The sequence below is a fragment of the Limulus polyphemus genome, unplaced genomic scaffold (genome assembly GCF_000517525.1).
Source record: "Limulus polyphemus unplaced genomic scaffold, Limulus_polyphemus-2.1.2 Scaffold1705, whole genome shotgun sequence".
Classification (NCBI taxonomy): Eukaryota; Metazoa; Arthropoda; class Merostomata; order Xiphosura; family Limulidae; genus Limulus; species Limulus polyphemus.
The window spans coordinates 47,007-71,470 of NW_013667315.1; the positions used below are offsets into that span (position 1 = coordinate 47,007).

At 33.2% G+C, this 24,464-nt stretch overlaps 1 protein-coding gene across 2 annotated transcripts in view; it reads left to right on the top strand.

Annotated features, from left to right (window-relative positions):
- LOC106464634 (rho-related GTP-binding protein RhoE-like) overlaps nt 1–20,570 on the top strand; it is a 56,663-nt gene extending 36,093 nt beyond the window's left edge. For both annotated transcript variants that reach the window (XM_022392378.1, XM_022392379.1), the window contains exons 4-6: nt 7,941–8,050; nt 17,422–17,556; nt 18,117–20,570. In XM_022392378.1, coding sequence (XP_022248086.1) covers nt 7,941–8,050; nt 17,422–17,556; nt 18,117–18,353 — 482 coding nt within the window. In that variant the 3' untranslated portion in view covers nt 18,354–20,570. The remainder of the gene's footprint in view (nt 1–7,940; nt 8,051–17,421; nt 17,557–18,116) is intronic.
- Nucleotides 20,571–24,464: the final 3,894 nt, after the last annotated feature.

Here is a 24,464-nt window from a genome sequence, read left to right on the forward strand (position 1 = left end):
CAATATTCCTACAACAAAATTTGAAATCTAAACAAGTTGTATAACTTCGTAATCCTTTAGTGCGCAACTTCCTAACACCAATATTCCTACAACAAAACTTGAAATCTAAACAAGTTGTATAACTTCGTAATCCTTTAGTGCGTAACTTCCTAACACCAATATTCCTACAACAAAACTTGAAATCTAAACAAGTTGCATAACTTCGTAATCTTTTAGGTGTGCAACTTCCTAACACCAATATTCCTACAACAAAACTTGAAATCTAAACAAGTTGTATAACTTCGTAATCCTTTAGTGCGTAACTTCCTAACACCAATATTCCTACAACAAAACTTGAAATCTAAACAAGTTGTATAACTTCATAATCCTTTAGTGCGTAACTTCGTAACACCACTAGTCCTACAACAATCCTTAAAAATCTAAACTAACTGTTACACCTCCAAAATCCTTAGAATAATTGTAAAGATGCAAAGAATCCAGTAACCTCAGTTTTAATTGTTCTTTTCTGTGCGGGAAGGCCAATGGTGTGGTCAGAAACCCGTTAGGATTTTGATATAGCTTTCCTTAACCTTAATCTACCAACCAGCAGCAACCACCATCACAACGGTTTTGTCCGCTTTTTTGAACCGAATAATGGGAATCACTGTCCCTTTTATAACGCGCCTGTAGCTTAAAGTTCGAAGCATGTTCAGTGGCATCACATCTCAAACACTGGACTCCTAGACACGTTAATCAGTTATCAATAGCCCACATCCAGCCCACAACACAATAGCGTTAAAATGTTGGAATCTGGTCTTTGAAACAAAAAAAAAACCGTTTGAGGCTTAATCGAAAAGTGTAAATATTTTTTAGATAATTTCTTTTAACACCTTGACTAATGATAACGAAAAATATTCTTTTAAGAAAACACTTTTAATTAACTGTATGAAAGTTTTATACTGTTTTCTAATTACAGAGGCATTATTCATAGTTCAGTTATATGTGAAAACTGGTATATTATGTACTTTTATACAATACATTTATGACTGACAAATATTTAGTAACAGCGACCTTCTGAAGTAAATGATACATTATCTAAAACTGTTCTAAATTTTCACATTTAACTCAGCTGTTGTGTAATTATAAAACTGTTTTAAGTTTTCACACTTAACTCAGCTGTTGTGTAATTATATATAAGCATTGTTACATCCGCCCATTTACCGATCTTCTTAATAACTAAGTAAAGTAATTATTATGTTATTATAAGTTTAGTAAAATTCATCTTTGTAACATATTTTTCAGATTTCGCTGAAGATGGAATAAGTTATTCCGAAACGTTCGAACCTTGTAAATAATTTTTGTTATGTTTTATCAACCGTCTTCATCTTCATTATTAAACTTCGATTTCCCCATCATGAATCCATTACTAGTAGTAGTTATTTTCCATAATTAACTCCACTCTCTATATAATAGTAGTTGTTTTTCACAGTTAACTCCCCCTTTCTATACAGTAGTAGTTGTTTTTCATAATTAACTCGACTTTTCATATAGTAGTGATTGTTTTTCATAATTAACTCCACCTTCTATAAATTAGTAGTTGTATTTTCATAATGAACTTCAATTTCTATACAGTAGGCTCTATATATTTTTTGAGGTGTGTCATGTTTGTTCGAAAACGTGCATGCCCATCTGTTATATATATATATATATTTGAAACCGTCGGTACTCGGTGAAACTTCGTAATTACAAACTGTGAAAAGCAAGGACAACTGTACATTTCACAAATATTTCATTGAATACCACTCGTTTCTGCAGTTAGAGGGTGTCGTCGTATTTCATGTTTTTCAGCCGGTTGTCTTCGCCAAAGAAGCGCTTGTTTGGTACTTCAGTGAATCTATATGATTTATTATCGTTTCATCAGGTCGAAAATAAAACCAGCAACAACAATCTTCTATTAAAGAGAACAAAGTAAAAGAAAAAAAAATCGCATGCAATATAGGAGAAACGATTTGTATATTCTACGCTTACATTAATGAAAAGCAAGTTTCCTAAATATGCGTAATGTTCACTGGACATATCGGTCGATAAACTCGGTGATTTTCAATAATGAAGCACGTGGAAAGGATGTATCTCCTGAGGAATGATGATAATAATTTGGGTAACAACTTGTTGTTACTTAAGTCGCGTAGACATGCTTATAAAACCTAGAAAATAAAAAACACGAGGGCTGAGGTTGGTTGAACATGGAGGCTCAACCACGTTCCCTCATTTTATCGATAAACTTTTCCCTAGTCAACTGAATAATATTATCAATGACCGGATTAAACTGTTTTTGCAATGCCCCAAATGAAAGCACACCATTTTAATTTTTTTTTTAATTGCTTGAAAAAACAGAAAACAAAAACTAGAGATTTTATACCATTCGTAAAAGTTTACTTTTAAGCGCTTTTAAAAACCTTTACTGCAGAGAATCGTTAGGTGAAATTACGGAACGGGGTTTTTAAGTTGTGACTTATTATATCTCGAGGTAGCCATGAATCGATGTCGGAGTGACAAAGTTAAAGCGACTAGGTTTTGTATCATGTCTCCCTCGAATGATCAGCATGTGAAACTCCATTCAAGCAGGAGGTAAAGCAGCTCTATGTTTAATATTTGAATCTTCATATCTAATAATGTAGAACAAACAAAATAAACTCGGTTGTTGATATGGCTATGTTTAAAATACAACTACCTTTCGGTTGTTGCTATGGCTATGTATAAAATACAACTACCTTTCGGTTGTTGCTATGGCTATGTATAAAATACAGCTACCTTTCGGTTGTTGCTATGGCTATGTATAAAATACAGCTACCTTTCGGTTGTTGCTATGGCTATGTATAAAATACAGCTACCTTTCAAGTTAGAAACATTCACTTAATTTTTCAAACATTTTTTGTTTGTTTCTGTAAATGAAAAATGTGTACAGGCTAGGATGACTGTGCGAAATATAAGAATTATTAACCAAAAGTAAGCGAACTGTATAGATCAGAACAACAGAAAAGTAATATATAAAGTTATTAATCGTGTATAACAAATTGCTCTAAACGCTTCGTGTCATGAATCAGTATATGATAAATTTAAAACCTATATTGAATTGAGCAAGTCAGTTATTAACGAAATTAACGTAGATACTGCTCAGTGTTGGTCAAGTGATAATGTAGCACGAGAGGTCGTCGCCGTCCAGAGTCTGTCAAACTAAACTGATTTAATAGTCATTGATTTCAAGAGACAGCCGCATTACTGAAGAAAATATCGTTCATTAGAGGCATTATGGGAAATGTCTGAAGACTCCCTTGCAGTCTCATGTATCTTTATCGGTTTTTGATTTGGAATTTTCGCTTAAGACTATAACAAGTGCTATATGCTCATAGCTATCTTTAATTTTGAACTGAATGACTAGAAGAAAGCCAACTAATCAACAGCACCCATCACCAATTCTTGGGCTTTTCATATTATCCGAATAGTAGAAGTTGCCCGTCAATCATTTAGCGCATTCGCTTCCCCAAATTGCGGAGCGCCATTCTGCGGTAACGGTTCGCGAACCATGAACCCTCGAATTCATCATTTTGGCACCTTAACCACTGGACCATCGTTATAGGGTCATTGGCTGTTCGTAAGTAAACATCAAGTGTGAACAGAGTGCAGACAGCTCAATGTGTGGATTTGCGCTAAAAAAAGCCTTTCAAGTATCTTTAGCAGTTATTGTGGGACTTGATCTTATTAACTCTGCAATCAACGGATCTGTTAGTATAGAACCTAACTTTAATATCATTCCCTTTTCTTATGAAATTGAATTTACCCACATAACGTACGAAGCAGCAATGCCCAAAACAATGTTTTTGATAGATAATACCCACCATCATTAAAAGACTGAAATTGTTAACTAAATATTCACCCTTCTACATTTGGTGTGATTTTGTAAAACGTCGAAAACTAAGAGTGGATAATTTTAGTTCCTGAATAGATGTAATTATAAGTTTGTATATCAATGTAGCAGTTAATTTTACCTTTCAGTTTCTTTGGTTTAAATTAATCATACAGTCTGCTGCTTTCAGATTTCACTCATCAGTTTTATACCTTTTAGTACTCAAATTAATGTTATTTGTCTTGTACTTTTTACAATGATTTTTAACTTTTATATATGATTAAGCCTAACTGATTACATGTAAGTTGTTAGACGAAAGACTTCTCAGAAGTTCAGCTTTCCACGTCTTCAGCCCACAAAAAGCCCTTTGGGAGCCAGTTGATGGCATTGGAGAAGTCAGCTAAATATTTTTTAAGCACAACAATATGCTTATCGACTAATGCAACAGTAGCATCTTTACCTTCTCATTTAGCATTTCCTTTCACAAAACTTGTCAAACAATTTCATGACAACACACAACAACTGTGTATCTAGTTTCCATTAGCATTGAATAAGGTTTGTACTAATAATGAATAAAACTATTCAAAAAATGTTCAACAATAAAAAGGCAGCATTTTAACATTCAGAATGCGCCCTCTATACTTCGAAAACGTATCTTAAATCTTAAAGAAATTCCGTAATACAAGAACTTCTCTAGATAACTATTTCACCGGAAGAATTGTGAAAAAACAACTGCAAACAAAATGAATAAAGTTGAAATGGACAAGGACTGTTTAGTTCAGAGTGACATTAAGAAAGTTTTCAAGAACTAATCTACAAAAATAGCTCGGGTGGAAAAGGCGTTGTTTCGAAAGACTTCCATCTTTTGTCTTCGGGTCAACTTGCAGTGGTTTATGTGATTGGCTGGTGGTGTTTGTAACGTGGTTGGTGAAAAGAGTGACGATTTGACCAATGGTAGCCACAAAATGCTATTTCCAGGACTGAGTCTCCGCTTATTGGTGGTTTTATTGTGTTGATGTAGAAAGATTCTTGGATTTTGCTAGTTTTCTACAATCGTTAAATTGACACTCAGGCCTGGAAATAATCACTTTGTGGCTATCATTGGTTAAATCACCACTGGTTCCACAAACCACGCTACAAGAACCGCCATCCAACACGTCACGTCCACCTCAGTCTTCCCGAATATCATATAAACCTCTGTAAAAACCGATTCATTTTTCTGTTTATTACGTTTTCCACGAAGACTTCAATTTACATATTCCACACCACGAGCGGGGAAAAGAAACATATTTCAATATCTGAGCACCCCTGTTCTTCAAATCTAAATATTTGCCACGATAAATTGAACTCAACGATACCAGCTAAAATGAAGACTATAGACGGAAGTCTTTCGAAACGTCACTCTTTCCATATGAGTTAGGCCTGGCGTGACTTGGTGGTTAGTGCTCGTAATCTGCGGCCGTGGATTCGAATCCCCGTCACCGGAAATGCTCGTCCTTTCAGCAGTAGGAGCGTTATAATGTTCCGATCAATCCCACTATTCGTTGGTAAAAGAGTAGCCCATGAGTTAGCGGTGGTTGATATTTACTATCTGCTTTCTCTTTAATCTGTCACTGCTAAATTGAAGACGGCTAGCGCAGATAGCCCTGGAGTAGCTTTACGCGAAATCCAAAATGAACCAAACCACATGAGCTATTTTTGTAGATTAGTCCTCCAAGATTTTCTTCACAAGTGACACTTTGAATTAAGTAGTTGCTGCCCATTTCTCTACCCGTGCCCAAATCATCTGTAAAATAATGCAAACAAAATCCAACAAACAAAGGAGAATGATTTGATTTTTTTTTTATATTCTAAGTTACTGCTTTTGCATTTTGATGCACAAGATGATGGTTCTTGAATGTTATTCCTAAAACGCGATGAAATCTTCAAAATTACCAACTTGTTTATGTACTTTTACTATCGGTGGTGGATCAGAAAGCTTGCTATTAAAATAGTCAGATTTTTCATACAACATCATTATGCTGACAATCACCGTTGTCAATATCCATAATAATGCTGTCATCATGCGTATTTAATATTGTTTTGTTATCCTATCTCCAACACTAAGTCAAAGGTTTGTCGAATTAGTACTGTTATTTTCATAACCAAATAAATAATATGTAACCCCCTTTAAGTATGGATTTAGAAGATGTACATCTTTGGCAAAAAATAATAATAATCTTCAACCACTCAAGAAAAAAAGCTAGAAAATATACCTCTTTGATAACAGAACAATCTGCAACCACTTTAAAAAAAAAAAGGTAGGTTGTTGTTGTTGTTTGTTTGGTATTAAGCACAAAGCTACACAAAGGGCTATCTGTGCTCTGCCCACCACGGGTATCGAAATCCTGTTTCTAGCGGTATAAGTCCGCAGGCATATCGCTGTGCTACTGGGGGGGCAAAAAAAAAGGGTAGGAAATATACCTCTTTGATAACAGAGCAATCTGCAATCACTTAAAAATAAGAGCAAGAAAATATACCTCTTTGATAACAGAACAATCTGCAACCAATTTAAAAAAAGAGCAAGAAAATATAACTCTTTGATAACAGAACAATCTGCAACCACTTTAAAAAAGAAGAGCAAGAAAATATACATCTTTGATAACAGAACAATCTGCAACCACTTTAAAAATAGCTAGAAAATATACATCTTTGATAACAGAGCAATCTGCAACCACTTTAAAAAAAGAGCAAGAAAATATACTTCTTTGATAACAGGGCAATCTGCAACCACTTTAAAAAAAAGAGCAAGAAAATATAACTCTTTGATAACAGAACAATCTGCAACCACTTTAAAAATAGCTAGAAAATACACCTCTTTGATAACAGAGCAATCTGCAACCACTTTAAAAAAAAAGAGCAAGAAAATATACCTCTTTGATAACAGAACAATCTGCAACCACTTTAAAAATAACTAGAAAATATACATCTTTGATAAAAGAATAATCCGTAACCATTTGAAAACATAGTTAAAAGATATAATTTTTTTTACTAAAAAAGGATTCGTTTTTTTAGCTGAAAATATATTGAATTGAAGAATTCCGATTTGTTGTGAATATATTGGTATTAATTGTATTACTTTTCGCTGCCTTTGTTAGTAGCATTTTTATGTAAAATAGATTAAAAGTTTTAAATTCTAAATTTGACCAGGTTTTATTTTTCACGTGTTTAGTTACGTGTTTCTGGTAAAGCACATTCTAGAAAGGCATATAAAGGATTAGTAAATTAGTTTCCATTCTAATGCTTAGACTACATTCGTAATTAATTTCTAGGTTTTTAAAAGTATTTTCGTTCTGATGAACTCGAAACTAATTAGACAAGACGTATATATATTCTCTTTTTTTTTCTATAGCCAGCTTCTCAGGCTTAACTTATATGACACTGTTATGGGTATTGATATACGTCTTTTAATTAAGTTCCTAATTTTGAAGGAGGCATGACTAATTTGCTCGCTAAGATAGAAAAAGAAATTCACGATTAACAAATTATCATAAAGTTATATTTTTTTGATTGATAACGTTTTGAGAATATGAACAAAGTTGTAAAATCCTATTTTACATAAGATATTTCGCTGGATCTTAGTAGCAATATTATGACCTAAGGAGAACATACAGTCATTCTTCATGTAAAAAGTAAGCTTAAAGATACACATTCATTGTACAAATTATAACTTCAGCAAGAAAAATAGTCATTAAATCTATGAAGGGTTTGTCCCAATTGCAACAAAATTTAAAAGTGACGTATAAACATTTTTGCGAGAAAACTTTTCTAAATTACATGTCATCTTTATTTCCTTCCCATAAATATAAATTATGAAATACCTAGTGTTTCTCTTGAACTTCTACCACAGATTACCTGTATTCATTCATCTACAAGTGAAACCTAATTTTATACTCGCCAACTGTTTGTAGAAATGATTAGTTTACTTATGTTGTAAAAGTATGCCTTGAATTTAAAAGTTTCTTACTGAAAATTTCTGATAATTAATCGTTCTTAAACTTTATACTTATTCTTTTAGGTGCTCACGCTTATAATACTGTGCGCCCTCTAGCGTTTAAAGATGCCAACGTCTTTTTCTTGTGTTTCCTCATCAGTGAGCCAGACTCTCTAGAAAACACGGTGTACCGAGTGAGTAGTGAAACATTTACTTAGTTATTCTAGAGCCTTTCACTGGTGTTTTTAATGCAAATATTTCTTGTCATCTCATTAAGATAAGGATTAATGATACTGCTAAAAAATTGCTTGAATTAAACTACACAACCCTTTTCTTTCTTATCTAATTAAACACGTCTATTAAAAAAAAAGAAGGACTTATTTACCTCTTTAGTATTTTTAACATAATTATTAACGTCCGGTCTTCTTCAACTAGAGAAGGTTTTGTATTTTAATGTATAGTTACTTTTGGTTTGTTAAAGGTGCCAAATATTTTCCTCTTCACTAATCTTCTACTAAATTTGTATTCTTTAAAGTGAAACTAAAAATGTATTATACATCCCATCATATGAATACTTTTAAATATTTAATATTTGTACTCTATTTAAAATAATAAAAACAGTATATTTAAGTTACAACTACAGTCATTAATATTACATTTTTGTTGAAAATACAGACGCCTTATGTATAATAATTTTTCTTTTTGAAAGACCCTAGGTACACTGTAAAGGGATTCTCTACAAACTTGTTAGAAGTATTCCTTCATAGCTTTGAAGAAAATCTACCATTGAAATGTAATTTTAATTAAATTTATTGTGGTTTCACTTCGTTTCTCTATCTAGTTGGCCCGGCATGGCCAGGTGTTTAGGGCGCTCGACTCGCAATCATGAGTATCGTGGGTTCGAATCCCTGTCCCACCCAACATGCTCGCCCTTTCAGCCGTGGGGGGCATTATAATGTGATGGTCAATCCCATTATTTGTTGGTAAAAAAGTAGCCCAAGAGTTGGCGGTGGGTGGTGATGACTAGCTGCCTTCCCTCTAGTCTTATACTGCTAAATTAGGGACGACTAGCGCAGATAGCCTTCGTGTAGCTTTGCGCGAAATTCAAAACAAACAAACAAACCTAGCTAGTGTTTGTAAACGAATAGTAAAGAATACCAAATTAGGTGGAGAGGATTTTATTTTGTATGGTTTATAATAAGTGTCATTTTAACTAAAGGTCTTATTTCCGTCTTGCCAGAACAGGTTTCATCAGATAATTTAAGTAAATGTATACGCAGATCACGTTTCATTTAACAACAGCTAAATATTTATTTGAAGTTTTATCAGAGGGACAAAACAATGTAATGTATCCAACATAGATAACTTAAAGCCTGACAACACTGCAGAAAGAACGATATAACTCATGTAATAGTGACATACGTATAACAATGTGATACACCTTTTGTGTAGTGTTGTTGATCCATTACATTGTTTTATGCCTCTGATGAAGGGCTGTCATCAGTCTGAAAACTAAGGCTTCAAAAAATCATTAGAATATGTTTTTAACTTTCTCCATTTGTTCTAGTGAATGTTGCTGTAGCACTTTATATTGTTTAACTAATTATCAGATGCTGAATTGGTTTTATATTGTTTAGCTAATTATCAGATGCTGAATTGGTTATTTATAATACATTTCTTGTATTATGACACTAATGATAATACAGAACAGAACTACGTTTTGCGTTTGAGAAGGCGTATGTCCTGGGCAGTGGCAGCGCCAGCACCAAACATTTGGGGGGGGGGGGGCAAAACAGGACATCTTATACTCACGTGAAATTTTAAAGGGACTCGTTATTCCCTCCAAATTTTAGCGTACTAAATTACATGAATCCAATGGGGTATTTGAAAAAATACTTTGTATTGAGATTTGAAACCCCGAAGTACTCGCAGACTTTGTAAAGGATCAGAAGGTTTTTTGACCATTCGAGCATATCCAGTTTTTTGTTGTTGCTGGGTTTTTTAATGGGGGGGATAACAAATCCCTTTAAAAGTAGATTGATGAATAATGGTCAAGAGCATGACTTTACCAAGACACCAACCAGAACGATCCTTCTCTCCGACTTTAAACCAACGTTAACCTTGTAGTTGGAAACTTAGTAACGAACCTGCACAACATCATCAAGATCAATGGAAAGAGCGCGTTTTCTGTGCACGCTAAGTACTGTTGGATTCGTCGGTCTCTTATCTGCCATATTGGTTCTAAGGTGAATTTTGGACAGTTTTAGCTTCCTAAAGCTCTTTTCACACCCGGCTTGCTAACTGGGAGAGTTATTGCTATCTTTATAAACTTGTAAAGTTCAGTAAAAGCCATAAAAATCGGTTTGAGATGTTCTGTAGTCGCCATCTTCGTTCAAACTTCAACCATTAGCAACTGGACACTCCGATTAATCTGTGAATCAAGAAAAAAACATCATTAGTTAAGCAACAAGATGTTAAAAATTACATAATTCTAGCTCTTTTGGCTTTGTTGTAATATACTTTTAAAACCGGAACAGGGCTTTGTGGACACCTCGTATTTATAAAGTTACGGTTTAGCTGATAGCTGGCGAAGCATTAAAAATTACTACGCCTAATGTTTGTGATAAAAATTACGTAAATTGCAGATGTTCTTCTTCACATTCTTCTTAACTGCCCCCCAGTGGCAGAGCGGCATGTCTGCGGACTTACAACGCTAGAAACCGGGTTTCGATACCCGTGGTGGGCAGAGCACAGATAGCCCTTGTGTAGCTTTGTGCATGATTAAAAACAAAACAAACATATTCTTAACTTGTCCATTTTGACAGTATATTTAGTTATCTATACTCATTACCCGGTTAATTTTTAGTTTTGATCTAAGTAGGTAGCTTGGTTTGAAGTCAAAGGTAATTTAAAAACTTTTTTTTTCCTAATCAAACTAAATATAATATAAATCGTTCATGGATACTGGAAGAAACACCTACCCTCTTTTGTTTGTTTTTTGCAATGGGTAGGAGAACGAGCCCGAATCTCGATTTAAAGTGAAACATTTTTTTTATTCCAAACACTATAAGCTGAGGGCTAGAAGACGCACAAGTATCTTATACCTAAAAAGAATTGAAAAATCTTTTGAATACTGCGATAAAAACATTAGTTAAAAAAGCGAGACAAACAAAATGAAAACACGTTAAGAACATTTATTACCTTATGGCAAGTAACGGTTCCTCAGCCAAGACACAAAAAACGCCAAATATTTGTGCTGTAAAATATCGGTAGTAAAGGCTTCGATAAGTCACCACCAGGTGTACACGTCAAATAAAAATTGTCCACAGGAGCACATTATATCAAACAAACAGCAAATCGTGTCATGCTAGCATAAATATTGAATTTGACCATGAACCTGGAGTAACTTTGTTTATATTCGTTTTTGTGTTTAACTGTTGGCAGTTAGATTCAAAATTGAGTTTCATCGGGAACACGTATAACTTTGGGTGCAAAACATAAAAATATTTATTACCATATTTAATGAATCGGAGAATGTAAATTATCATATAGTTTATCTTAATTCAAACTTCATTTTCAGGTTTAAAATTAATTTTCATTTAAAGCTAACTCTAGTTTTGATATCCGATGAAAAACAGTTTATTGAAATTTTAAATTATGACGTAAGTATTTTGTTTCCATATTTGGGCAACAGTGTCTAAACTTTTCTTGCCAGTAAGCATAACCTTACTTAACAGAAAATCTCTGTTGCTTTGCACATCTTAAAATCATACAAAAATATAAAAAAAACGATTGATGTTGCTCTCCAGTACTTTCATATACTCTCAGTTGATATGGTATCGGAATAAATACGTTCCCATGGTTACGGGACGCAAATTACTGTAAACTTTTAGGTTTCGTTTATCGAACCTCATTAGATTTACGATATTCTATTTATTATTCAAAAACTTTTCTTAATAAAAATTAAAAAATGAATATTTGGTTCAATGAACTGGCTATCCTGGGTTCTTGTACTGCTTTGAAAGTTGTAAAAAATGAGTATTTATTATTTTCCAAACAGTTGTTAAACATATCTAATTAAAAATATGTATAAAGATCAGCATTTACTTAATATCTTATCTTAAACACTGTATATACACATGAACACTTACTTGACATTACATTTGAAAAACTGTATATATATATATATACATCAGTATTTACTTGACATTACATATAAAAACTACATTTATATCAGCATTTACTTCACACCAAATTTTGAAAGGCATAATACACAACAACTTTTACTTAACTTTTTGTGTTGAAAAGCAGGTATAAACATTAAAGTTACTTTACATCATATCTCAAAAATCATGTATTTACTTACATTGACTTAACGTCATAGGAAAACATGTCATGTTTGAATGGATGCGAAAAAGTATTTCTTTCTTGTGTTATCTGTTAAGTATTGTAAGATATTAATATAAATCTTCTATCTTCAAAAATGTTTTATACTTTTAATGAATCTTTTGTACTGACAATTCACCATATTGGTGATATATATATAATAGACAAAATAAATTAGTAACCATCAACTAGTGGAAAAATAAGTTCATTATCATTTTCAAGGCAAAAATCATAACACCACACTGTGAACAAGGAAATGCTACAAAATAACCCCTGACATGATGCCACGCCTACTTCTGAGTGTCTTCAGCAACACAAAATATTAGGGATATCACAAGTTAGAGTTTTCATAATAACAATAACGTTCATTCCGAGCGACTAGCTCAACCTCACAATGTCGAGTCTGTGGATATAGTTCAGTGCATCTATGAGTGAGATAGAAATTAGGTTCATTCACGAAGCTTATCTTAAGAGTGTTCTACGGGGATGAGATCCAACGAAAATGCTGGGCAGTTCATTGTCACAATAGTCCAAGATAGGCAGAGTCAATAAGGTCACGGTTGGTACGAGCAGCATCGTACATCAAAATGAAGTTAGATCCAATAATGCCAGAAAAAAAAAGGCCTTACTAAGATCTTATCCCTATAACGCACAAAATTCAGAGTGACATTCCTACCAAAGGATAAGAGAGGGTATCCATCACATCATGACAGTCCGGAGAGTGCTATTACGAATGAGCACAACTAGCTTCAGGGTATTTTTCTGAATGTCTAGTTTTTTTATACTTGCAGCTACTCCAAATATCAACAGTTTCTTACTAATTCTCCTTATACGATAATTGATTTATGGATTAGTACAACGGGCGGAGATAAAAAAAAAAGACGTCTTAGATAAGCATAGCTTTATTTTTTGTGAACTAATAGGTCCCTTACATTGATTTCTTTCAAAAACAAAGTCAAATTTATCACTTTTAAATATAGAATATTAAATCTTTAGATTTCATGCTTTTAAAAAATAAATCCACTTTTAAAACAGACTGATAAACTAACTTTAAAAGGATTTCTTTTCTGTTTGCATAATATGACTTTTGTATTCACGCCATTGTTACTTGTATGTTTTAATTAATGTCACATCAAAACTGTTCTGATGGTACTCGCATTATAATCACTATACAACGTAACTGCATTACACTAACAATTAATCTTTTCGGTTTAATTTTCAGAGGAAAGAGAATTCTCAAGTTTCAGAAATATAAATATTTAGCTTCGTGAAGGACGGCATTGCATAAAAATGAACTAACAAGATGTGGATATGAATTCTCAAGTTTCAGAAATATAAATATATAGCTTCGTGAAGGACGGCATTGCATAAAAATGAACTAACAAGATGTGGATATGAATTCTCAAGTTTCAGAAATATAAATATTTAGCTTCGTGAAGGACGGCATTGCATAAAAATGAACTAACAAGATGTGGATATGAATTCTCAAGTTTCAGAAATAGTTTTCTTCCTAATGAAATAGATAATAAAAATGAATATATTAAAGAGTTATATTGCTATAACAACATTTTGAGTCATTTGTACATTGGCTAGAAAAAAATCCAGTTTTCAACTGATTTACATGTTCACAGCCACGTGGTAAACCACTAATTTTGCACGCTGCGCTCTAAAAATAAATAAATAAAGGCTTCGTGAAGACAACATCCATATTATTATAAATAAACGAGCAGTCTACTTCTCTTCTTAGACCAAATAAAATTACTGTAATTATATGTTAATTATACTCCAAAAAACAATTGAAGGATAATTGAAATTAAAAAATATATATCTATCACAAGGCAAAAGCCACTGATACAAAATAATGTAAATCACTCCCTTTCAGTTCATTTTTATGCAAATTAGGTATTTGATGATTCGTCGTGTGATTTGAAAAAAAAAGAAACTATTCAAGTAAGTGAATATTTGATAGAAGTGGTTTTACATCTTTACAGCTATTGCATTTCACTTTACATAGACTATGGTCACCATGAATGACCTCGAATCGGCGTTGTATGCATAAAATCATAGTATTGATAAGGTTCTGGTGAATTCCCAATCATTTTTCTATAAGAGCTGTTTCCAAAATACCTTTATTGTCTGAATCCACTTGACTGGAAGCAACGCATCTCCCAAGAGTATTTATATATGTTTGACATGACTGAAATATATTCTAGGATCCACTCTATTTGATCCTAAGTTTAGGATCTTTATACTATCTATCTTTACACTATCTTTATACTCCAGATATATATAAAGGAATTTTTATATTTTAACCAACGTTTTGCCTCTGCGGCTTCTTCAGGGTCAATATACACAACCCTGTTGGAACCGCAAAGACGTTTACTCCGAATATATATCGTTTGGACCTAACTTAGAGCATAACTGAACATCTTTCCTTAGTTCTCAAAGGTTACAAAACTAAGTTATAAGAAATTCTACCACACTTCCACGTTACTAACACATTCGAGCACTACATCAAAAAACCAAAGCTAGAAAGATTCGCTCTTACGTTTTAGGGACTACAGCAAATAAATAATGTTTAACAACGTGTATGAAAATTCAACCATATACATCTAGGCCTACATAAAATAAAGTTTGCTAAACTACATCTATAAAAATATAATCTTACATTTGGTTTTACATCAAACAACTTGTGTTAAACCAAGTCTAGAAAACCTTAATCATATTCTTGGCCAATACGTAAAATAACTCGTATTAAACCAAATCTAGAAAAATTATTTCATATCTTCCCCCCCAAAAAAAAACTTTTAGTAAGAAATTTCATTTGTTACAACATTTATTTCTACTCTTGGAGATAAGCTAATTCATTGGGAAAATGTTACTTCCCTCATCATCTTTGGTGAAAAAGTTTTTTTTTTCTTTTCATTTCTAAACATAACAGTTTCAACACGTTTCTCCACTCGACTCGGTAGCCTCAAAAGTACAATATTGTAAGAACTGTGTAGGTATAATTTGTGTTGTAGTTCGTTTTAGTTTGTTTTTTGTTTTTTTTACGATCCCAGTTTTTGTCCTTCTACTGTTTAGTTCTCCATTATTGCACGTAACAAATAAAGAAGAATCCTAATTCACCAGTTTCTTTATATTGGTAGATCAGACCAATAAAAGACCACACGCAGTGTGCTACTAGTTCATTCAACATTTATAACAACAATTTAAAAATTAATTGATACGTATAGCACCGACAAGAATGATCTCATCACGTCACACCAAAATACGTTTCTAAAAATAACATACTGGAATACGGAAACAGTTGTTTAATTAAACAAGAGGGAATACTCATAACCGTGGCACATGAAATTCTTTTAGGCATGATTAGAATAAATCAATCTATGAGACCTTTGTTTACCTTTTTTATTAGTTACGTTTTTTATGCGCCTGCAATACCGAGCGTTGGGCTCGTGTATATACGATTCGATTATATTATGCATCAGGATCTCTACCAAACTACCTTCAAATTGAAATTATTTTAGGCAGGATTAGAGTAAATTAATCTTTGAGACCTTGGGCACCGTCAAATACATCAGTCGAAAGGGTTTGACCTCCTGAGTCCAAAACTGTAATTGGATCTCAAATCGGTCAAGAGATGACGGGGCTGTGAGCTAAAAGTTTGTACTTGGAAAAAAAAACAACTCAGAACCGTTCTATTAGCAGCTCATTCGCGGCTAAAAAAACAACAACCATAACCATCGGATTTGGTACTTCATGTATGTTTTAATGCTATCGACGTATGTACACATTTTTTAGATTATAAACAACAGTCTATTGTTTACTGTTCTATTTCAAGAAGGAAGACAACAAAGGTTAGTAGAATATTATGAGGTTTTTGTACTGTAATCAAAGCATCAGTATATTAGTATTTTTCGTATAGAATCCTCGACCTCTACTCTTGAGAAGAGAATCGTACAATGTGTATATATTTTTACAAAAAAAAAAGATGTAACCAAATTTGAATGATTTCAAATCGAGAAAAAAATAATCTATCATACGTGGAATACGACTACTAAATAAATCTTGAACTGTAAGTTAGGAATTACACATAATGTTAAGCATACTTGACTGTGAACTGCGTGTGTGTGTGTGTGTCATCACGTCGAAACGTGACGCAGAATGAATGACAAATAGACAAGTTCAGAAGCCGACGCTAATTTTGTTTTAAAATAGAAAGTTACGATATTATTAGACTAACGTTGCGATACGGGATTCGGGGCACATGAATAACGTATTTTTACAGAACTTGAGACTATTTTTACATTCTATATGTGTAATGTACGACGCAATAAGTCTGCTTTTAGTAAAAATCTAGACTGGGTTATCTGCTTTCTCTCGACCGCGGGGAATCGAACCTCGGATTTTAGCATTAAAACTCCTCAAACTTACCTCTTTCTCACTGTGGGACAATAGGTAATAAAGCAAGAAAAATACAGGAAAATAATATCTGTAGTAATTAAGTTCTGTATTACGTTGATTTATTTTTAATCCGTGCAGTCCATCAACGTTATCGACCCACCCTTCCCTAACATATTTTATTGAAGTGCTGATGTGCACATTCATTTCAGATTACCCTGGCATAGTAACATTTCGTCATAGATATGCTCCCATAACTTTTATTATTATTTCTGTTTCACATTTTTAGATGAATTTGCAAATGTTTCAACTTTTCAGTATTACTGATGAGCATATATATATATATATTAACGCTCATTTCTTTTATCTCTTCCTGATCATATTGTAAAGCAATATTGAACAAACTCTTTTAAAGTTCTACACAGTCTGAACAGTAGGTTTAGCTGTAAAATATGGTTATTATTATTCTTTATTTTTTACTAATTTTATTCCGGTTATCTAATTTCCAGTGTTTGAGATTATGTACGTGAACTTCTCGTGTGAAGGAAATATTTTTGTGTTCATGTTCTCAAGTGCACTCAAAGATATCTTTACTGCTACACAATAAGTATCTGTGCATCAATGTGTGAAATGTGAAATTTTCTCAAGAATCTGATTAGCCTGGATCGACATAAGCACGGAAATAATCCGTATCTATTTAAAGCATTTTGTACATAAAATGTTATATTAGCTGTATTTGTTATCACATGTTATCTCCCTTTTTCTTATGTTTCAGTGGTATCCAGAGGTCAGAGATCATTGTCCTAATGTACCGGTTCTCTTATGTGGCTGTCAAAGTGACCTTCGTACGGACAGTGACACTTTAACCCTGCTAGCCAAATTGAAAAAGACCCCTGTAAGCTCAGAACAGGTCAGTAACATATTTGAAGTCAGTTCAGAACAGGTCAGTAACATATTGGAAGTCAGCTCAGAACAGGTCAGTAACATACTTGAAGTCAGCTCAGAACAGGTCAGTAACATATTTGAAGTCAGCTCAGAACAGGTTAGTAATATATTTGGTGTATGGATAAAAGGGCAATAATGTATCAGTCGGGCGGCTAAGAATCAGATTAGTAATACACTTTTGATCAGATCACCAAATATTTAACGATCATTTCAGAACACGTCACTAATATATTTGTCATCTGTTACTATCGGATATTGTCCGAGTAGGCATAGAGACCAAAACTCAGCATAATGAGTTTCAAAAGTTTTAGGCACCAAAGTTATCTTACACTGTGTGGTTTAGAATTGAGATTTAGCTTATTAAGGTTTCTCTGGGGCCATGTACTGTTTTAATGCAGATTTTTTGTGTGTGAAAGAAAAAGAGCATGTCGTAAACTATTGTAAAAAAAAATATCTTAAGAGAAGTGCAGTATTTCATTTTTGAGAATGGAGTATGGTCCACTAAACTTTTATCTGTTTCTCTAGGCATTAGCAGTTTCCAGGCAGATTGGTGCCACCACATACGTGGAAACATCATCCAAACTCAGTGGACGGAGCGTGAGAGACGCTTTTGAGGTGGCAGCACTCGCGGCACTGGGCAAACTCAACAAAAACCACGTGACTGTTCCACGTCACGTTACCTTTGTTAAGTCCAAATACAAGTCTAAGCTTGACTTAAAGGATGACTTCCGGGATCGAGCAAAAAACTGTATAGTGATGTGAGAACGATATCTGTATTGTTTAAATGTAGTGCTAGTCACGTGATCTGTCATGCTTGGTTGCTGAATTTGTCACTTGATTCTCAAGGCAAAAGCATATTGCGCGGAGTTGTCCCAAGTCAATCGTCCTGTACGGAATGCCTTTAGTATCTATCAGTGTGGCGTATGAAGTTTAAAATTACTAATTACTGGAATGAATAATAACGTAACTAGGCAACAACCGTTCCAAATATGGAAATACTAAAAAAACAAAAAACAACGTGATTGAAAGTTTGAAGTAAAAAAAAAATCAATAATTTAGCTTTCTAATGGCGTAACTCCAAAGTAAAGCCTAACATGGAGAATATCGCAGGCAGTTAGGAATGAAACCATCATGTTTTCAGACGACATGGATAAACACGATTTACACACTTGTGAGTGGAGCAAGAAGCAATGTAGCGTAATATAATTACGATAATAATATACGTAATGAGAGACGTATACAAAAGTATATGTATAGTAGTTCTTTTTTTAGGTACGTTGTGTAAATTTTTAGGCGTATTAAAGAAGACGTAATAATGTGGAAATGATTTAGTTAAGTATACACAAGTGAAACGTACTAACATTGAAAGAATTTTGGCGCATGACACACTGTATAAAACTGTTTTACTTCAATTGTTTAAATGAAAGTTTTCTTTTTAAAGCTGTCTGCATAATATAAAGTCACTTGGCATTGATTTTTTATCGAACTATAAATACAAAAGTAACTGTGGTATGAAATAGATTTTAGTAAACCACTCCAAACTGCTAAAGCTTCTATGTCATTTCTATGTTGTCCTGTATAACAGCAATTTGGTAAGTTATATATCAAGTGAAGAGAGGATACATCTCAATATAGAATCGTTGAATTTAACAAAGATTATCAAACTACTTTGTAACCAATTTAATAGAGATAAATTGGTTAGATTTGCAGTACAGTTGGATTTATTTTTTATGGGGTTATTTGTATTTATGTACTATGGAATAATGATGCTGTTAATGACAACTGTTTAATACTCTCTCTTTTTTTTCATATTCACGGTGTTTTTATTACCCTGGTTTCATTGTCTAAAACCTGTATTAAACACGTTCGGAAAAGTGATCCTGATGCTTTCTAAAATATGAAATATATATGCAATATGGATCACCAGAAAATCGTTGCACAATTATTCTACAGTTTTGAGTTATTTGTCAACTATCACATTTGTGAAAATTATGTAACTACATTTTTGATGTCATAGAAACAAAAGTCCAGGTTTGTGTGTGTGTGTGTGTGTGTAAATTTATATCAAAGTGCTACCGCGACTTCAAAACCTATGCGATTTGTAAGAAATTAAAATTGATTCTTACAAAACACCTCTAAACATAATATCTAAAAAAAGTAATAAACGTTTTTTTATCTGTTTCAAAATTTTTCCAGTAGGTGGCGATATATCAAACATTCAATTTGCAGTATAATTTTGCCTGTAGGTGACTTCATGTCAGTTTTCTAAAGAAGGGTAATATATGCTTACTCATAGATTATCACATTCGGGCAGTCAGATTAATTAAATATTATTTTGCATTGATTGCTTCTATTCACAGAACAATAATACTAGCAACTAATAATGGATTAATGAGCAAACAGTGAAACTTACTTATCTAAAATGTTCTGTGTTTGTTAATATATTATCTGAATTTCTTACAAATTACAGGTGTAGTGGATTGTTTTATGCTAACAAGATTTCACGTTATTGATTAATATAAAAACTAATTGCTTAGATACTAACTAAGTGTCATGGTTAAGATATATATAAATATATATATATAGAGAGAGAGGGTATTATTAAAACTTTTTAAGAGAAAAGTCAAAAGAAACAGAAAGTAATAAGTATTTTAAAGTGACTATTTTTTCGGTTTTTAATGTTCTAACCCTATCGTTGAAATCGTGTATATTTCTATTTACATCTCCCATGCTAGTGTATAATAAATTATATGAGTTGTTTATTACTTAGATGCAAAATAATGTTACATAAAATGTGCTTCAAGATGAAAATAACTTGTAAAAATGCTGCTTACTGTTGTGAGTAAATGATTGCTTATAATTTGTAATTGCTTATCTAAAAACCAAAATGGAAACATAGTGCTTTCTTTTGTAAATCATGGAATGCCTGACTGTATCATTGTTATGAAAAAGATTTTGTAAGAACTTGGGAAGATGCTTTTTTTGCGCTAAGAATAAAATAATTTTCTAGAATATTCCTAAGCACAAGTATGATATTTATTATCAAGATCCAAAAGTGTTTCATAGTCGGTGTGTTAAGAAGTTATAGGGCATATCTAATTTTTTACAGTCTCCCAGTGGGACAGCGGTATGTCTACGGCCTTACAACGCTAAAATCCAGGGTTTGATTCCCCGCGGTGTGGCTTTGTTTTTAATAAACTGTTTTTACATCACTCAACTAAAAGCAACATGTTTCAAACATCAGTTTTTCATTAATAACAGTTTAGGTAATTGATAATGTTGTATATTTAATAACTGACAAACCTTTCTTGCTCAGTATTTTCTTTTAATAACACCTTTAGCTTAGAAATAACGAAACGTAGAAAACTAGTTTTCTCCTAAATAACTCAAATACCAATGTCAGTATATGTTCCAGGGTATTCACAATTGATTCATTTCGTGGAACTTCAACAAAGACAAACTTAAATTTTAATAGTAAAATGAGAGCAACCCCGGAAGACTAGATACCTCGGACAAAATAGAACCGCGGAATAATACATGTATCCAATAGCGTTAATAAAACTACTACGCGTGCCATATTCAACCTTTTCTTCCTTATAAGTAGATATTCAATAGTGATCTTTTACATGTTTGTTTCAATAATACCAGCCATACGAACTGAAAAGTTTGATAGTCCTGTCTTTCTAATCTGCTTTAGTGCTAGAAGAAAAAAAAAAATACGTATGTGCTAAACCGTCTGCTTTGTCTGGACTTGTGGATTTGATTAATACATGGAGGCTATTCATGCGTTGATAACATGTTTGTTGTAATCACTTACTTCACAAGTAGTATAGACGTTATATCTTCGTTCTGGGTGAATGTAGAGAACATGGCAGCGTGAATAAAGAGTGGGATTAACGTTACCTAAAACTGAAATATCGTTTGGGGAGCGATATTTATTACTTTCGATGACGAGGAACCCACTTTGAGACTAATAATGGCTGGAGACAGCTTGAATGGGTAATGAAGAAAAACTTTAATATAAGTTTAACATAACAGCAAATGTACAACGTTTCGACAAGGTTTTGTCATCATCAGGTCATTACCCATTCAAGCCGATATTTATTACTGATAAAAGAACCAGAAGAGGGGTATTTTATGTAATAGAAAACACGAAAGCGTTTATTGGTGCGAGAAAATAATGAGTTTTCATAGAAAAAAGAAAATATTCATTTGTTCTTAGAATGTTATTTTCTGTACCACGTACCACTCTTATAAAATAGACGTAAGGTGTAGGATTGTTACAGTACAAAGGGGTAGACGTAAACAGGGGCTGCCTCTCATTAGACCTAAGACACGTTCCAAACCCTAGATGCGATGATATCGTTTTCTGCATACCTCATAGAGGAGTCACGCAAAATAATACCTCAGTTACACGAGAGATTTAAACATTGTGTTTCTACATACATTCAACTTTAAACCTTCACTGGATGTTTTCAAACGGGAGGAAACATGTTCTAATAAAATTCTAAAACATCTTTTTGTAAGAAAATTTCTTAATGTTCTCATAAGCTAATTATGAAAAAAATCAGTGACTTGTAATAACTAGCTAGACAAGTCTGTAAGAGTTATAAGTGCTTTTTTATGTATTGATTCCCACTTCAGACACGGTATAAGATATTAGAGATTATAGCTGTGTTCTTTATACCGGTATTCACTCCAGACACGATATCAGATATAAGAGGTTATAGCTGTGTCTTTATACCGTTATTCACTCCAGACACGGTATAAGATATTAGAGATTAGAGCTGTATTCTTTATACCGGTATTCACTCCAGACACGATATCAGATATAAGAGGTTAAAACTGTGTCTTTATACCGTTATTCACTCCAGACACGATATCAGATATAAGAAGTTATAACTGTGTCTTTATACCGTTATTCACTCCAGACACGATATCAGATATAAGAGGTTATAGCTGTGTTCTTTATACTGGTATTCACTCCAGATACGATATCAGATATAAGAAGTTATAACTGTGTCTTTATACCGTTATTCATTTCAGACACGGTATCAGACTAAGAGGTTACAGCTGTATCTTTATACAGTCATTCACTCCAGACACGGTATCAGCTTTAAGAGGCTACAGTTATGTTTTTATACTGTTATTCACTCCAGACATATATAAGAGATTATAGCTGTGCATTTATACCGTTATTTACTCCAGACACGGTATCAGATGTACGAGATCATTGTTGTATCTGTATACCGCTACTCACTCCAAACACAACATAAGATATAAGAAGTCATTGTTGTGTCTGTATACCGTTACTCGGTTCAAACACAACATAAGATATAAGAAATCGTTGTGTCTGTATACCGTTAATCGGTCCAAACACAACATAAGATATAAGAAGTCGTTGTGTCTGTATACCGTTACTCGGTCCAAACACAACATAAGATATAAGAAGTCGTTGTGTCTGTATACCGTTAATCGGTTCAAACACAACATAAGATATAAGAAGTCGTTGTGTCTGTATACCGTTAATCGGTCCAAACACAACATAAGATATAAGAAGTCGTTGTGTCTGTATACCGTTACTCGGTTCAAACACAACATAAGATATAAGAAGTCGTTGTGTCTGTATACCGTTACTCGGTTCAAACACGACATAAGATATAAGAAGTCGTTGTGTCTGTATACCGTTAATCGGTCCAAACACAACATAAGATATAAGAAATCGTTGTGTCTGTATACCGTTACTCGGTCCAAACACAACATAAGATATAAGAAATCGTTGTGTCTGTATACCGTTACTCGGTCCAAACACAATATAAGATATAAAAGGTTATAGCTCTGTCTATATGCCGTTACTCCAAGCGCGGTATCAATGACAAGAGTTGTGAGCCTTGTTTGAGTACTGCTCTTCACTTTTAAGTATATTATTAAGCGATGTATTTCCATCAAATCTACTACTATAGCACCTATTCAACACGTTGCGACTTTTATTATTTGGGCCTCTCTACTGAGTTTTGAGAATTATATGAAACATAAAGAACTACAAAGTATATGCTATGAATGCTTACTTATCAGAAATGAAAACTATTTTTTCCAAGTTGCAAAGTATGAAAAGCTAACCGGTAGAAGTATTGTATGAATAAAACTCTATTCATACAATACTTAATATAATGTACTTAATGTAATAATACTATTATCATACTTAACCAACGATATATAACTTTCACTAGTTTTTTTTAAGAATCTCGCCCAAATCTACACATGGCTTATTTGAGTATAGCCGTCCCCAATTTTAAAATGATAAATAAGAGAGAATGTAGGCACTCTGTGGCACCCACCGCTAACTCTTCGGCTACTTTAATTCTATTTTTTTGATCGAATAACTGAATTGGACCGCCACTTCTTAAGTACCCACGGCGCCAAAATGCGGAACACATTTTTGGAGCAACGTGTCGCGAGCCATGAATCCTCGAAATCACAGTTTGGGCGTGATAGTCACTAGGCCACGTTCGGCCCTACTTTGAATAGGAATGTGTCAATATGATCGTGCAGTAACTAAATAAAGCCATAAATCGCATGCTTGTAATAGTAAGGTGACAAAACTTTAGTCTTTGAATAAGGAATATGCACTGCTACTAAAGCCAAGAATAAAGTGTTATCAGTCACCTAATATAGACTTGGGTTTTTTGAGAAAAGGAAATAAACAATACCAACATTTTCAAACTATTGTAAAAGATGGAAATATTTGTTAGAGGTGTAAGTCAAATAATGATATATAAAAAGTAAACAGAAGATGTAGAGAATCAGTAACGCGCGAAATTGGAAAATACTTTTTTGAGGAATTACTTATTAATCATAAATTATGTTTTCAAT